The 12,867-nt window shown below is 35.8% G+C and overlaps 1 protein-coding gene across 1 annotated transcript in view; it reads left to right on the top strand.

The window, feature by feature from the left end:
• DCC (DCC netrin 1 receptor) overlaps nucleotides 1-12,867 on the top strand; it is a 782,001-nt gene that overhangs the window by 298,041 nt on the left and 471,093 nt on the right. Inside the window, exon 8 of the mRNA XM_024756807.1 lies at nucleotides 10,694-10,848. Coding sequence (XP_024612575.1) covers nucleotides 10,694-10,848 — 155 coding nt within the window. The remainder of the gene's footprint in view (nucleotides 1-10,693; nucleotides 10,849-12,867) is intronic.

Below are 12,867 nucleotides of genomic sequence, written 5' to 3' on the forward strand. Positions count from 1 at the left end.
TACCAATTCTTCCTAACTAAAATGAACTTTCTGGGTTCTGAATTTTTTAACCCAATATACCACTATGAATTACACACACATTTTGTAAGCATTCCTTTTTGCTTTTAACTATCAGGCGAAATGTTTAAAAAGACCATTTTCGTTTACTGTGCAAGAAGTCATTCAGGTTTACAAATGGATTATCTGTGTGGTGAGATTTTATAAATCCTAACACACATGCACATGTGGGAGAGCACACACACACACACACACACACACACACACACACCTTCTCCATGGTTTCTGAAATCCATGTTTGTAAAGCAGTGAAATTACCATGGAGCTTGGTCTTATCTGTAGGGGAATAGCTAAGGTCTCATGAGGCCAAAATGCAGGAATGAAAAAGGCAGATGAAATCTGAAAGTTGGAATGTAATCAATGCTGGAAGTACTCTTACACCAAGTAATCTTAAAAGCCATATGTAAGTGTTAGTATGAAAGGAATACTGTCATTTTACAGCAAGACATTGAACTAATTACCTTTGACCTGTCTTTGAGTCACTTTCTCAAGTGACTCAAAGATGCTTGAGATACTTATGTTGGTATTTATTGTTTTAAGCAATGCATTGATGCTATTCAAATATTATTTTAATGGTTGAATAAAAAGCAAATTGACAACTTACTTTCCCTCTTCTTTTCTAAATCAACTTGTTGTAAACTGTTCATGTTGAAGAGCATTGGACCAGCTAAATATACTAACAGGTTAGACTCACCAGAATTTTAAAGCGGGGGTGATAAAAAAGGGCTTGGGGATAATTTACTTTCTTTGTTTTAGTAGCAGAGAATGTTCTCGTGAAGCTTCGAGTTAATATAGAAGCTCATTATATACAGTGGCATTGATACTGACCAGGGTTCTTGACCTTCCCCAAACAATAGAACTTGATAAGAGACCAGACAAGAAATTCAGGCAAGGCTTTACTGGGGCCCCTATTGTAGCAGTGGGAGTGAAAACAAATAACATGTTCCCTAGCTCACTCCCCTAGGGGGTGTGGGATGGTTCCTTATATGTGGTGAGGGAAGGGGTGTGTCCCGCGGTCGAGCTGGAGGGGTGACTTAGGTGATCTCCCCACCCCTTTGGTGGTGTTGAGTGCAGGCGGATGTGCAGTACCCTGCTTTCGCTCCCAACACCCTGTCTTTGCTCCTGGCTCTTCAGAAGTGGCAATTGGATTTTTTTTTGGGGGGGGTCTTTTTATATCTTCTTGTCCAGACTTTGCCCTAACTGCCCATGCACAGTTGTTTTTAGTCCCTTATAGTTTCCTTGTATTCTGTTGCTCGAGGAGAGGTTTGTCCAGGTGCGCGTACTGCAGTAAAGGGTCCCAGCCTGTCTCAGCATTATTTTCCTTGAAGGTATTAAAGGGTTGGAGAGAAACATCATCACCATCCCCTCCCCAGCAACTGGTGAAGAGATTCCAAAGAACCTGAATGATTGGATTCCAATTTAACCTTCTAAGTTTTCAAGTAAGGAACTGAAGTCAAGAAAAGTTCAGTTACTTGCTTGGTGTCCATAATCTGACCTTTAGTAGAGCCAGAATCAGGGTTGTTCCTGATTCTCCTTTTTCTCATACAGTGGTTTTCCCCAGATCGTCCTGTATATAGGAAATATATAGGAAATATATCATCCTTCACCAAATTTGATATACCTCCACGTGATTTCCCTTAAGGGTTTATGTACTCTTGTCACCAGCAACAAGAGTTTCTCTGAAGTTCTTCCAAGACCCAGTGAAGAAGTAGGATAAAAGGAAAAGAAAAGAAGGATAAATATGTTTACTTGCTATTTACATCATGTGTATTATTTATACACGGTCTTGGATTTCCAGTGGGTTCTATTATTTAAAACTGTCATAGTGAGCCCTCCCAGAAGGTAAATGTTTAATTAATATCTTTTTTAATCATTGAAATGTTTTTAAAATACAAAAAAAGAAAGAAGATATATCCATACTTCCATAATCACTGTACATCTTAGAATATTTACTTCTAGAGTCTTTTAAACATTGTTTTAGAAGAATCACTCTATAATTTTGTGAAAATAACCCACGTGATTTAAAAATCATCCCAAATCTCAGTATTCCATACATCCTTCTACGTATATAAATAGTTGGATACTTAGGTAGAAATATGTTTATAACAATGTGATGCAGCTACAGATACTGTTTTTTAAAGTTCATGTTTTATTTAAAGGCGTAATTGATTAAATTCCTGCTGTGAAAGATAGCACCTAGGGATTAGCATGAGGGGGTAGCAATCTTATCCATCCTCTCATTCCCCCACCTTCTGATTTTGGTAGTTATGGTATTAGTTGTATCCTTTTCACGTTTATGACAATTGACTTATCTTCAGTAAACATTATTTCCACTGTGTTTACTTTTATTTCTGTATAGAGTTATATTCAATATTCATCACCAGTCATTTTATCACAATGCCTATCTTTTCATTTTGATGGTACTCTTCTTAATTGCCTGGATTTTGTTGTCAGACTTACTTTAGCAAGTGCTATGTTTTCTGAGCACTTTCATAATTTAGACTATGGCTTTGTAAATAAACAACTGTATATAATATTCTTGGGTAATATTGCTTCATTATCTTCTAACATTGGATATTACTATATGGGAATCTGATTCCCCCTCATTCCTTGTAGATGTGTTTTGATCTGTTGAATGTTCAAATAATTATTTATCCTCCAGATTCAATATTTCAAATAAGATATGTCTTACTATTGAGAATTATGCATTCAATTTCCCAGGAAAATGGGATAATCTTTCAATCTAAAAATTCAGATTTATTTTTTAGGGAAAATTTCCTATTATTTTATCTTTGAATATATCTTCTGTTCCATTTGTGAGTTTGCTACATCAGAATGCCAGTTATCTCAATATTAAATCATCTTTGCTTGGCCTCTTTCTATACAAGCTTTTCCTAATTACTTTAGTCTCTTTGCCTTTTTCATCTGCATTCACTGCATTTATCTCATTTCCAACACATCGGTAATTTGGTTTTTAGTGGTGTCTGTTACTTGTACTTTCTAATTTATATATTGGCTCTCTAATGATGTTGTTTTGCCCCTTGATTTGTTTCCTTAGGTCCGCTACCTTCCTTTTCATTTCATTCTGTTGTTTTTCATCTAGTCTTTGACCTCTAGTGTTGTTGAATTTATTTTCATAATAAGTAAATCCATTGTGTGAAACAACTTAAGAAATTTATTTCTGCTTCTCCGCTTAGATTTTCTTCTGGGTTGAGTGTTTTGTTTCTCTCTCTTCCTCCCGCCACTTTTCCCTCCCTGCCCCACCCTCTCTCTCTCTCTCATTATGGTTGCCGATAATATATTTCCATATTTCCCATGTGTGCCATTTATCTTGCTCATGTGTGGGTGACTCTGTCCAGACACTGTGCCAGTATAGCAGAAGTTACTTCTAGACTTATTTACCACGCTGCCTGAGACCCCTTGGGGTCCAGTTTGTAGTGCTGGATATTTCAGGTTTTATTAATTATTTAATAACCAGCAGGAATGGTCAGGGAGTGAGTTCAGTTGAGGCAACATTCGGCCTCTTTGAGAGCACCCAGCTTCGTTGGCTGGTTCCGTATCCTATTCCCTTCTGTAGGGGAGGGGCTGGTCCTCAGGTTGATAGCCACTGCAGCTTCTCCTCAATCAGAAAAGGAAGGAAAAACATAGGATTCTCCATAGGTTTCACATTGATTCAATTTTGGAGGTATTACTGAGAATTCTTAGGCTTTTCCTCAAAGTCCAGGGCGGTTTCTGGTGTTTAAGGACAGATAAGGAACTAAATCCTGCTCTGACTTTCTCCTCTATTCCAGAAACATCTATTTTGATTTTTTTGTTTGTTTGTTTGCAATTGACTGCTTTCTTTTCTTTGGTTGCTATGGTTGGCGTGTGTGTGTGTGTGTGTGTGTGTGTGTGTACGTGCCCATGTGCGCGTGTGTGCTGGGACTTTTGACTTCATTGGGTATTGGGGGAGGGAAATTAGTTGTGTGTTAGAATTCATCATCGTCTCAGTTAAATGTTGTGTTGGAAGATTCCCTCATAGAATATCTACTACTAACAAAAAACTCGAAAAACAAAGTTTTCACTATAATTTACTGTAACTCTTCAATGTCCACTTAAAAATACACAGAAATTGCTCTCATGCATGACAGAAACATTTTTTCTAGCTGTTTAGAATATCCACATCTTTTACTCTCAAATAACAAGAGGGCATGCTAGAAAACATTTGACTGAGGGAAAAATGATAACTCTTAAAAATTTCTGTCAGTATGCAGTGTTAGGAACTAGATAACTTATTCTAAATATTTATTATTTTTGTCATAACCCACGTGAGTTAATGTTTTTATCTTGTTTTTCTTAAAATGTTTTCATTTTCTTCACAGCTAAAGTTGAAAATTGGATAAGAAAGATGTTTATAAATTGTATCTGTATGGATATATCATTTGCATGTCTTTGTGTATACATAACATTTTAAATATAGGTATTCTGTGTGATTTTACAGTTTACATAGGATTACATGGGAGCACAGATATGTATATAAATATATAGAAATAAATGTATTTAATATATGTGTGTTTATATATACATATACATATGCATACATACACACACACAGATTTAATTGTTGGAGAGTTGCCAACATCTACTGAAGGACACTGATAGCACACAAATTAAGTTTCCGAAGACATGGTGATAACTTAAGTAAGCATATAGGATTAGGGCCTTGAGATTAATCCTCCTATCATTTTTATCATTGGTTTGAGCCTTAGAACATCATTCTCCCTGTTTGGTCCTAAGCTCTACAGTTAAAGAGAGAAATGGAAAACTCAGTCTGGATTTAGAGAGAAGCAATCCTGATTACAGAAGCAGCGGAAACTGAGGAAGAGTAATGGGATTATTTGTCTGGATAAAGAAAATTGTGGCAAGAAGTCTAAAATAGTTTCTAAGGTCTAAATAGTTTCTATTTAAAAAATAAAAAATAAAATAACCTAAACACAACTCCAAAGTAAAGGTTGAAGGTCAGATGTTCTTCATCCCCACAGCACATAGACTAGAATTTTTAGATAGGAGCACAAATTTTTTGGCATAATGGGGTAAGAGATAAATTAAAAGGTCTCAATTTTTATTTCTCTAAGATGATTAAAATATCCTCTTTGCCAGCTATAGCAGAATAGCTTATAGTTTGATGCTTCTAATATTCTATTGTTGTCATTAGCATTGACTTTAGAAGAAAAGTATATCCTTATTCTTAAATGTTGTTCCTCATCTAGCTTTTCCATAGCTATTACCTGTTTGCAGCCAGAAAGTGGCAATGCCAAAGCATTGGCCTATGAAGACTAAACCACATCCATGCCTGTTTATCTAATAAGTATTTATTAGCACCCATCCCATGTTTAGTCTTGGGGACAGAAAGTGAAGTAAGGTAGCCCCTGTCCTTAAGAAATTAAAAGCTTGGTGGATTTGCATCCAGATGGATGCTACAAGGGGATGAATTGTTGTTGCTTCATCATCTTTTCTGAAATGTAGTTTTCAATAATGATATATTTACTTCTGCTTGAGAAAAAAAATATATAATTAAATATACCACTTAGGCTCACACATATGTCAGGGAAAAAGGTAATGTACATTCTGGAAGTTAAGAGGACCCAAACACCCCCTGCCCCCGGAAATTGAAACACTTTTTTGAATAGAAAATGCTAAGAATAAAAGCCATAGCTTAATAGTCATTTTTCTAGAACAATGGGAGCCCCAGTCAATATTATTAATTAGAACAAAACTAAAATGAGATCTTATTTCCAATGTGGGATACATTCTAGTCACTTAAGGCTAGAACCCAACTTACCCCAACCTAAATTTTTTAAGAGAGTACAGACAGGTATGTGTGAGAGACAACTTAGAGAGTGAAATGCAAATCTCAGCACCCAGTCCTATGGGGGAGGACAGATGTGTAGGTAGGAAGGAACAAACTAGAGAAAAATATTCAGCAGATTTCAAGTCACTAGTCACATAAGAAAAGGCCTGGAGAGAAGTGTCGGATTGGGCAGAAATATATCACACAGCTCCTTGTTAAATAAAGGAGAAGGAAGGTTATTCATTTAAAGATCAAGTTAGCTGAAAGAGTTACTTTGGCACCAGAAGTTGGTGCAGGAAGAATTGAAACTATGGGATCAGAGAGCTATTTCTAACCTATAAATTGAATGTCCATTAGAAACCTTATTCCATAAAAGTAGGATTTCGTTGAGGTACATTTAACATGGAAGCCTGAATTGATAAAAAAGTATTTTCCCCCTGTGCTATGTCATCTCTAAACCTACATTCAACACCAGATGGCTTCCTTTGTAGTCATCTGAATGTGACTACATATCAAACTATGGCTCCTTAAGGTGAAATTATCTGACTGTACTTGAAAGAACTCAATTTATTTTGGATATAGAGTTAACCCAGTTTGGCAGCAAACGTATTTTAGATTTTTGATCTGGTCAGAATCTTCAGGTATTTGCATTTAAGAGAAGACCAACGGGTTTATGTCCATTATTTCAACAACAAATTAATTCCAAAAGGCCTGGAGAGATAGAAGTGTTTTGCTCAGGGACACTAGCTGGTTTTCCAGTGTTCTCAGGATAAAAATGTAGCCCATCAAGGCTCATGGTAATTTCTATTGTCTTCCTAACAAAATCTCACTAATCTGAATTTTTCCTTGATGTTTATCATTCCCATGATGTTTATCATGTTTATCATTCACCAGTTGTGTGTTCTGCCTAGTGTTCATTTAAACCACCTGCATTCCTTTCAAGTTTCATTCTTGCAGTTTCAAAGAGCTGTAGTAAATTTTTAGGATGTATCGAATCTTCTCAATGTCAAGGTAATACAGAGTGTTAATTATGTGTCCTAGAGCAGTATTTTAGAATTGACCCACATTTATTTGTACCTAAATAACTGGAAAAGAATAGATAAGTGTTACTAAAAATACTTGTGAGGCATCTTTTATGTGAAATAAAACCTTTAATACTATTTAGATTGTTGGTGATGACTTGGTTTGGGGCTGAAATTACCGAATAAAATTTACCCCACAGAATGCAAATGATTAGTCACGGCATAGAAACTCATTTATAAAATATTTAATTTAGAGAAAACTTTTATTCAAATTTAAGGTTTAATTGTACAATTCTAATGATTGCAGTGTAGAGGGATCTCTCATCTATTAGTCATTTCTAAATATGGTAGCATTTTCTAGAACAGACATATTTTTCCCATCTTTCTGTTGTAGTCACTATTTCTTCTTCCCTCAACCCCTAAGTTATAAAAATTCTCTATATATGTACTCTAAGTACTTAAGAAGACCCTGAGAAACCAAGATCTAATGAAAATGTGGTAATTTATTTCTGGTCATGAATTTTATTCTATCTAAAGAAGGAAAGTATAACAAAATCAATATCTTGCCTGAAATTGCTGTAGCATCATACGTGTATGTTAAGCAGTTCTCTGAAATGCACTAAAACTGTGTGAATGGAACGATTTGATAAGCTTGAAAATTCATGGCACTTCATTTTTATTAGTCATTAAGAAATTGTTGCCCCCCAAATAGTTTAAAGTAGTGAATTATTCCTTCCATGAGAGTGGAAAGGAAGGAGAACTATGTTAATATTCAAAGGGAATTAAAAGAAAAAGCATATGCTTCAGGCCCCATCTTTATAGTCTGGTTAGTAAATAATGATGTAGGTGAAAAATATCTAACAATAATAAGTGGTATAAAAATTGAGCACAGAGAGAGAGAGCACTGCAAGAAGCAGGAAAACCCATCATCGGCTTCATGAAAGACAACATTTCATGGAAGAAGGAGTGTGTGAGTTCCCTCTTCATGATCAGAAAAATGCTAAAGAAACATGTCCACAACCATCGATAAGTCATGTTCACTCATTAGTCCCAGTTTATATTTGTGTTGAGAATCTAGTACCCCAGAGCAGTGAAAGGTATACCTAGGTCCTAAATTCTAGGAAGCAATCCTAAAATAGGATGAATAAATCCTAGTCTGCTCATCACAAGAAAAGAGAAAGAGAGAGGAGTAGCATAGGAATAGGAAGGATTAAGAGTGTAGAAGAGGAAAGCAGGAAGAGAAGAGAATACTAAACCTCCTTCTCTCTGTATAAATATATACACACATATGTATATGTTTATGTATGATATATGTTTATGTATATTTATATTACTTATATGCATATCTATTTAAAGTTTAGTCTCAACCCCATAAATTAATTTCAAGATCCACTTATGGAAGTCATCTGAATTTTGAAAACTCTGATGTGGGCACAGATGATTCCAGGAAATCTGATGAACATGAACACCAGGGCTTAGCAGACTCAGACAGTTTTCATGGCACCAGGAAAGAAGGACTTAAAGGGAGAGGCAGAATAGACAACGTGATGTTATTTTTTTTTAACAGCTCTAACTGCTTAATTTCTATTATCACTGAGGCTTTGGGAATATTTTTGAGTTATCCTTCCATCAGAATTTTTTGGTGGCAAAATAATTTTCCATCGGAATTTTCCAGAGGTAGAACTATTACAAAATAGTTCAGGATGTAGGCAGTGGAGTCAGCCTGTCTATGTGGTTTGGAGAAGCTGCTTACACACCACAGTCTCTTCATTTCTAGAATGGGGGTAAAAGAGCCTGCTTCAAAGAGTTCTGGTGTGAATAATAAAGTGCTTAGGCTAATAAATGGTACAGTCAGCTCTCAATAAATACTGGCTATTGGCTGGTAAATAAATACTTGATCAAAATCTGTGATAAAATTGACAACAGAATCCAAAAGAGACAATAAATGTATCTGCTCAGAGGCACTCAAGAAATATTTCTGATGTTGGTTCATTCTCAGTGAATTTGGTGAAAGAATAAATAAAGTCTAATATTACTATAAATTGTAAATAATTAATCTTAGCCCTATATACAGTGGTGACACATTCTCTGTAGAAAAGCTCTCAGACACATTTTTTCCATATCTTTAATCTGTGAATATTAATGAATCCCAGCCAAGTCATCTAAACCAAGTTGCCCCTGTGAAAGATTCAAGAATTTAAAAATTGTTTGGTACTAGAGGCCCAAATATTTAGTTAAAAATAGGAAGATAAGACAGGGAAGGGGAGAGAGGGAGGGACAGAGAGAGAGAGAGAGAGAGAAAGAGGAGAGGAGAGGAGCGGGGAGGGGAGAGATCTGACTTCCAAGATCATTCAGTAGAAGAACTAGGACTTGAATCCTGGGTGCCTTCCACTGGCTCTTCGATTTTTCTAGAAGGCAATGACCATCAAAGATTACAAATTCACTTTGACTTCAAGGGAAAGTTTTGCTGATGGTGGTTGGAAAGAGCAAAGTATGGTGGTTACTCAAAGAAGCAAAAATTAGCACACCTTACCCACTGAGCATAACAACAGCAAAGACAAAAATTATAATCTGTCCTTAAAAATGTCTATGAAAAATACATATTTATTTCCAAGGTGAAAAGGGGATCAAGGCTTCTACTTCCCTGTGAATTTAACCTGGATTTCAGACAATATAAATATTCAAGTTTCACATCATTTTAAGGTTCCCAGTGGAAGAAAATGACAATCACTTAAAAACATTTTTTTCTTTATTGTAGTATAGTTGATTTAACAATGTTGTGTTAGTTTCTACTGTACAGCAAAGTGAGTCAGTTTTACATACACATATATCCACTCTTTTTTGGATTCCCATATAGGTCATTACAGAGTATTGAATAGAGTTCCCTGTGCTATACAGTAGGTTCTTATTAGTTATCTATTTTATATATAGTAGAGTGTGTATGTCAGTCCCAATCTCCCAATTTATCCCTTCCAACATCACTTTTTAAAATGTTCCTTTCCTACACAGTGCTTTGAGGCACCAGGTCTGAGAGATTCACTGGCGAAGGTGTGTTATATTTGTAATTTCCTTTCAATTGCAAATTTCCATCATAGAGTAATGAGTATTATGGTAATTAAGACATTAAATTAGTGTATCATGTACCCTGCTGAGAAAATAGTAATATAGTATAGCAATGCACTAGAGTAGATTATTGCTAGGACAATAGGCATGTGTCCACAGTAAAGATGATGGTCATTTTTAGTGCCCTATCACCACAGCCAGTTTCAATAGGAACGAGTCCGTCACATTAACTAAATCCTAATGAAACTCTAGAATTACACAGACACTAAGCGTTCATGTCTTATACACTGGGTTGTGTCAGTCATATGAGCTCCCCTTTATTTGCTTTATCAGCATAGTTTCCATAGCTTTATGGACTTTCCAGTGTCCTTTATGTAGGTCAATTAGGTACAAACACTTATTCAGAATGTTTATTATATGCATTTTTAAAATTTTTATTTATTTATTTTTGTTTATTATATGCAAAGGTTGTTGTTTTTTACATTCTTTGTGGCAAGACACCATTAACACAACAACACACTGTTTAACTGCATTTGGCGGGGGGCAGGGGGGGCAGAGGGAGTTTATCATGTCCTACAGTAGTTCCTATAAAGTAAACTAAGGGCTTAGGGGAATTATTTGAATTACAAACATTTTCAATATTTGTTTCGAAATCAGAGAAGATGTTAGCATGCAAGTTCACATCCCCACCCACTCACTTTTAATTTTTCTGTCTTTACAGTTCCACCATGGTTTTTAAATCACCCTTCCAACCTCTATGCCTATGAAAGCATGGATATTGAGTTTGAATGTGCAGTCTCTGGGAAGCCTGTGCCCACTGTGAATTGGATGAAGAATGGAGATGTGGTCATTCCTAGTGATTATTTTCAGATAGTGGTAACTATCTTTTTTCATATTCACGTTACAATCCCATTCATTGTCTACTCTGTTTTCAGTTGCTTTTCTTTCTTGGGAACAACATTCCTATTGGGAATGTTTATGATGTATGAAGAAAATTGTTCCAATAAAGCAAATCATTTTTTAGACTTGGAATTTTTGAGCTAAAAAAGAGTCATTAAACAGTCCAGCCCCCTTGTTTTACAGACACGGTTTTAAACAAATGAAGAAAAAATGGGGGGCCTAAGACCAGTGCTTTCTAAATATTCTCATTGGTGGTTCTTGAAAAAACAGAGTTTAGAATCTAGTTCTAGACTGTATGAATCCAAGAATCTCTTACTTCTTTAAATTTGGCCCATTATAATAAAGTTTCAAGTAAGATGCGCTACTTATGAATATGGTAGTCTTACTTTGGTAATTAGGATGGTCACTCTTTGCTCCTTTGCTGCTCTTCCAGATAGGCCAGCTGATCCTCCATGAGCAGTAGAAAAGGGCAGTGATGATGGTGATAGTGACAATGGTGGTGGCAGTGGTGGAGAGGATTTGAAGACCCAGAGTTCACATCCTCTGCAGTTCTAAACTTTGGAAAGAATTGAAGCCAAGAACAGTGGTTCTTATAGTTCCTATAAGGTTTAGTGTACCTCTCTGTCCCTTCCCTGGAGAGAGATAATAGGGATAATGGTGGTATATTCACTGAGTTGTTGTCCCGGTACATAGTGAGTGATCCATACCTATCATTATTATTATTGTTTTTGCTGCTACCAGCAGAATGCTTTGCTCATTTAAAAATGCTCTGTGAAAACTCTCCTTTTGGCATAGGTCAGCATCAGAGGTTCTGAATTCAAATGAATATCTGAGAAATATGAAAAGCACTTTTTAAATATCAAAGAACTTTGCAGCTAAAGAAGGAGGCTTTCAATCCATTTCTCTTATGTTTGAGATGCAGACATGACCCTGTCAAAGAAAAGTGGTCCTCCAAGCCAGGTCTCCCAGGAGATGGCAATTATAGTGTAAGTGCCCTATAGAATTCAGGCACAGCTCTCTCCATGGCTCGACAGTGCCTCTTGCTGGTGGTCCCTCTTGCATGATCAGTCGGCTTTCAGAAACTTTCGTCACCTCTTGATTCATGCATTTTGTCACATTGTAAGGGCTCTTAAGGAATACACCCGTAAAGAATATCTTTATTATGTTTATCACCACTTACCATTTTTCATTTTTAGTTGCATTTAGTTGGTTGGGAATGGAGTAAGAAAGGAAAACAATTTAACTTTTGAATGCCACATCAATCCATTAGTTCCTTTACATGCAATGCTGTTTCCCCTATCACTGAATTAAAAATGATCTGCCATGGGGCAACTTGAGATGTGTTGTATATGCCTAAAATATATGCTACTTGCATATAGAGGAAATTGTTGAGTGCCCTTAAGGACACAGGATAAAATGAAGCATTTCATTTTTTTCTACAGTTTGAATAATCTTTCCCCCAGCATGACTTATTATAGCCAACCTACTTAAAATGTTCCTTTTCTTAAGGTAAAAAAAAAAAAAAGTATGGTATGAGCCCTTTTCACATTAAATTGTGCTTAAAAATATTTCCCCAATAGCTCCAGATCTGTCACACGTGTAACATTTAGCACAAATAGTAACTTATATGAGAATTGTTAATTGTAAGTTAGTCGACTTTATCTTAAGAATTTTACATCAGCTGAGAATTGACTACAAGACACTAAAAACAATTAAGTATTCCCCATGAGGTAATATTTATCTCTTAATGACTTCAGGGCAAGTGATTTAACTCGTCTCACTTACTGAACTAATTCTTACACTATCGAAGATAAACTGAGTTACTGTAATTAAATGCTATTTCAGATCATTTTATCATCCATCCTTGAAAACTATGGTGGCCCAATTTACATAAAACAGGAGTTAACATTGGTGTGTTTTAATTTATGGATACTGAAGGTGAAACATTTCGGCCATATAACAAGAATGACATGGGTATAAAAGATCTACCATACC

Source organism: Neophocaena asiaeorientalis, unplaced genomic scaffold (genome assembly GCF_003031525.2).
Source record: "Neophocaena asiaeorientalis asiaeorientalis breed wild unplaced genomic scaffold, Neophocaena_asiaeorientalis_V1.1 scaffold133, whole genome shotgun sequence".
Classification (NCBI taxonomy): domain Eukaryota; kingdom Metazoa; phylum Chordata; class Mammalia; order Artiodactyla; family Phocoenidae; genus Neophocaena; species Neophocaena asiaeorientalis.